Raw genomic sequence first — 4,057 nt, forward strand, 5'->3', positions numbered from 1 at the left:
TATCCTTATTGTATATGAGTTGTCTTCTAATATAATTACTCTTGCTTATATCTATATACTAGGTTTTATGCACGTGCAATGCACATGATCAAATATCATGATTAAGTATATTTGGTTTATTTCCTTACCAAAACTTCTTCATCGTTCCACTTTGATGGTTTTTGCTTACTTATATCTCCAAACTTTAGCATTGTGATTATTTATTTATTTTTAATATTTGTTTAAATAAACTACATCCAATTTAAATTTTTATATTGATAATTGAATTGATAGGAAATACATGTAATCCGAAATCAATTTGAATTATGATGTCATTGAGACTAACATGAAACCAACTTGACCTGAGAAAATATAGCATTGTAAAAGTAAAAAACACTTCAAAAAAAGCGTTCTAAAAGGAAAATGAATAATTAAAGCTCATAAGATAAGATGATTGGTTAAAAGTGGGCTAAAATGACACAAAAGATAATATGAAGTTTGTTCCTAATCCTTGATAGACTTTAAAAAAATTATAAAATAAATATTAATACTAAATCTAGTATACTTTTATATAATAAAAACATCCACATAAACATATAAAAGTACTAAAAAAGTTTACGAAAATTCCTTCCAAAAATTCCTAATTTACTCCAAAAAAACCTATTCTATAAAATATTCAGAAAATAGTACCTTTCATTCCTTCTGTTTTATTTTTTATTGAGACATTATCAATCCTTCTCCACCTTTATATTTTTTGATAAAATTAGACTACTTTTAGATGCCAAAAAAGGATAGTAAAACCTTAAAATAAAATTTAAATTTACATATCTTAATGAAAGAATATCAAACAACTACTATTTTTTCTTTGCTATGTTTTGAAATTTTAGTCGCTTTTTCGAGATTTTGAATTTTTAAGGGTGTGTTTTGCAAATTTTGAAACTTTGAGAGTGTTTTTAAAAAAATTTAAATTTTAAGTTGAGTGCTTAAAATTTTTATGTTTCATGTGTTGGTTGCAAGTTTTTTAATGTCAGAATATTTCTTACAACTCTGAATTTTGAGGGTATTTTTTATAATTATTAAAACTTTAGATTGTTTGTTACAAAATTTAAAATTTTAGCGGTCTGCTGATAATTTTGAGATTTGATATGTATTGGTTATAAGTTATTAAATTTTAGGATTTTGTGCGTTTTTTTAATTTTTGAAGGAGTTTTTCAGAATTTTTATAACTTTGAGGTTTTTTTTATAAATTTTAGTTTTTTAGTGTCTGATAGTAATTCATTGAATTTGTCTTTGTTGTTCGCAAGTTTTAAAATTTTAGAATTTCATAGTAATTTTTTATTATTTGAACTTTTGAGGGTGTTTTTATAGTTTTTAAAATACTGAGGGTTTCATGTTTGTTGTTTTAAGTTGTGAAACGTCTGGATGTTTTGTATAATTTTATACTTTTAAGGGTGTTTTGTATAATTTTTGAAACTTTTTGGGTTTTTTTGCAATCTTTATATATTATAGCTTATTAATTTTTAAATTATTAACATGTAAGTAGTTCACATAGGATTAGGATATGATATAATTATGATTATAATAAATTAAATTTAAATAAAATATTCAAATAGTCAAGGGTAATATTGACCCTGGAAAGATTTTCCCGAACTCGTATAATTTTGAGATTTGATATGTAGTGGTTATAAGTTATTAAAATTTAGGGTTTTCTGTGTTTTTTAATTTTCGAAGGAGTTTTTCAAAATATTTATAACTTTAAGGTTATTTTTTACAAATTTTAGTTTTTTAGTGTCTGATAGTAATTCCTTGAACTCGTCTTTGTTGTTCGCAAGTTTTGAAATTTCAGAATTTTATAGTGCTTTGTTATTATTTGAACTTTTGAAGGTGTTTTTATAGTTTTTAAAATATTGAGGGTTTCATGTTTGTTGTTTTAAGTTTTGAAACGTCTGGATGTTTTCTGTAATTTTGTACTTTTAAGGGTGTTTTGTGCAAATTTTGAAACTTTTGAGGGGTTTTTTTGTAATCTTCATATATTATAGCTTATTCATCTTTAAATTATTGACCTGTAAATAGTTCACATAGGATTAGGATAGGATATAATTATGATTATAATAAATTAAATTTAAATAAAATATTCAAATAGTGAAGGGTAATATTGACCATGGAAAGATTTTCACGAATTCGTATAATTTTGAGATTTGAAATGTATTGGTTATAAGTTATTAAATTTTAGGGTTTTATGTGTTTTTTAATTTTCGAAGGAGTTTTTCGGAATATTTATAACTTTGATGTTATTTTTTATAAATTTTAGTTTTTTTAGTGTCTGATAGTAATTCTTTGAATTCGTCTTTGTTGTTCGTAAGTTTTGAAATTTTATAATCTCATAGTGCTTTGTTATTATTTGAACTTTTGAGGGTGTTTTTATAATTTTTAAAATATTGCGGGTTTCATGTTTGTTATTTTAAATTTTGAAACGTCTGGATTTTTGTGTAATTTTATATTTTTAAGGGTGTTTTGTATAACTTTTGAAACTTTTTGGGGGTTTTTGCAATCTTCATATATTATAGCTTATTAATATTAACCATATAAAGATTTTCCCTAACTCGTACTTTTAAAGAGAGTATGATTGATGTACCAACTTACTCAATAATACACAATATTTTCCCAATTTCTGATTAACAAGTATCATCAATATTATCATATCCATCCAAGTTTAACTGCTTGAATATTGCTAATATTCCTTGTGCTTAACATGTAGCAATACTAAAATTGCTCTCCGCGATAAGCAAAGTTAATCATAAGCTTTCTTAACTGTCTTAAAGTTTCTTCCATTCTACAGTAAATAATCTCAAGCTGCAGTCCCTTACATGTATACTGGTTTATAGTATCCGATCCGAGTCCAATCCGAATCTGATCCAACCCAAATCAAATCCACCAATAGCCCACTGAAATCTTTCCGAGGCTGAATCGGACAGAGTATTTAATGAAACTTCTATAAACCTCATGACAAATCCCAGTTCTCTGTTCATACGAACAAAGTTAAATTAAAAAATATATTTATATATTATACAGTTTAAGAGGATAAGAACCAAGCAAATATAAAACCAAGCCAAGGTCTAGTCTTCATAATAAAAAAAACTCACTGGTTTCTGTTTTAGAGAAGAGCTCATGGGGTCTCTAATGGCAGGATGGGATTCAAGCTTCCAGGATCCTGAGCAAGGTAATATTACACATTTTCTCGTATCTTCACCATTTCTGGGTTTAATACTTAATTCTGACCCTTTTTTTTACAGTTACATATCAGAGGAACAAATCACTGACAAAAGATGAGATTGCTGCATACTGGAAATCAATGAATAAACCTGAAGAAAATAATGAAAACCAGGTAAATATTTTTTGCAATATTAGATTAATTTGTGAGGATTCATAATTGATTTTTTTTTTAAATTTGTGGAAGGAGAATATGCATGGAGGATCAACGCAGGAGTTGAAGAGATCACACTCATTGCCTCTGACTGATAAAATGAAAGCTTCACTGATCCCTGGATCAAAGGATGATGGTGATGAAAAGTTAAGCAGGATTAATTGCTGGTATAATTCTACTCTTTAGGAAAAAATTTATGCATCTTCCAAATTGTTTTTTTTTTCTTTTGTGCTTCAAACTCACTTTTTGTGAGGATTTGTCTTATATTTTATATTTTATAGGTGGATTGTAGGTTTTAGTGCTGGAAGTGTTAGAATTATACCTTATAAGGGTCGCAAACTTTTAATATAATTATTTCTAAAGAATCAGCAGTTATCCATTCCATAATAATTAGAATAATTTTCGCTTGAAGTCTTTATATTATACTCTAGTGTAACATCACCATAGCAAGAACAAGTTTTTGTTCCGGAATCTGTTGGAATCAACTACATCAATCATACTCCTATATTTTATCTTTTTATAGTAACTGTTAACTTAAAATTATATAATCCAACATAATTTCTAGGGAGCTGAGTGCCTGCTATTTAACTTGATTTCAAGGTTTGAATCTGGATCGCTAAAATATTTACTTTCATTAAAATTGTAAGTTTTGAT

At 26.5% G+C, this 4,057-nt stretch overlaps 1 protein-coding gene across 2 annotated transcripts in view; it reads left to right on the forward strand.

The window, feature by feature from the left end:
- The window catches only part of LOC109828931, a 1,939-nt gene continuing 875 nt past the window's right edge, over window positions 2,994–4,057 (forward strand). The window contains exons 1-3 of one of the 2 annotated variants that reach the window (XM_020395928.1): window positions 2,994–3,199; window positions 3,273–3,364; window positions 3,440–3,570. In XM_020395928.1, coding sequence (XP_020251517.1) covers window positions 3,148–3,199; window positions 3,273–3,364; window positions 3,440–3,570 — 275 coding nt within the window. In that variant the 5' untranslated portion in view covers window positions 2,994–3,147. Of the gene's footprint in view, window positions 3,200–3,272; window positions 3,365–3,436; window positions 3,571–4,057 lie in introns of both variants that reach the window. The other variant, XM_020395927.1, reaches the window with a different exon arrangement.

Source organism: Asparagus officinalis, chromosome 1, assembly GCF_001876935.1.
Source record: "Asparagus officinalis chromosome 1, Aspof.V1, whole genome shotgun sequence".
Classification (NCBI taxonomy): Eukaryota; Viridiplantae; Streptophyta; class Magnoliopsida; order Asparagales; family Asparagaceae; genus Asparagus; species Asparagus officinalis.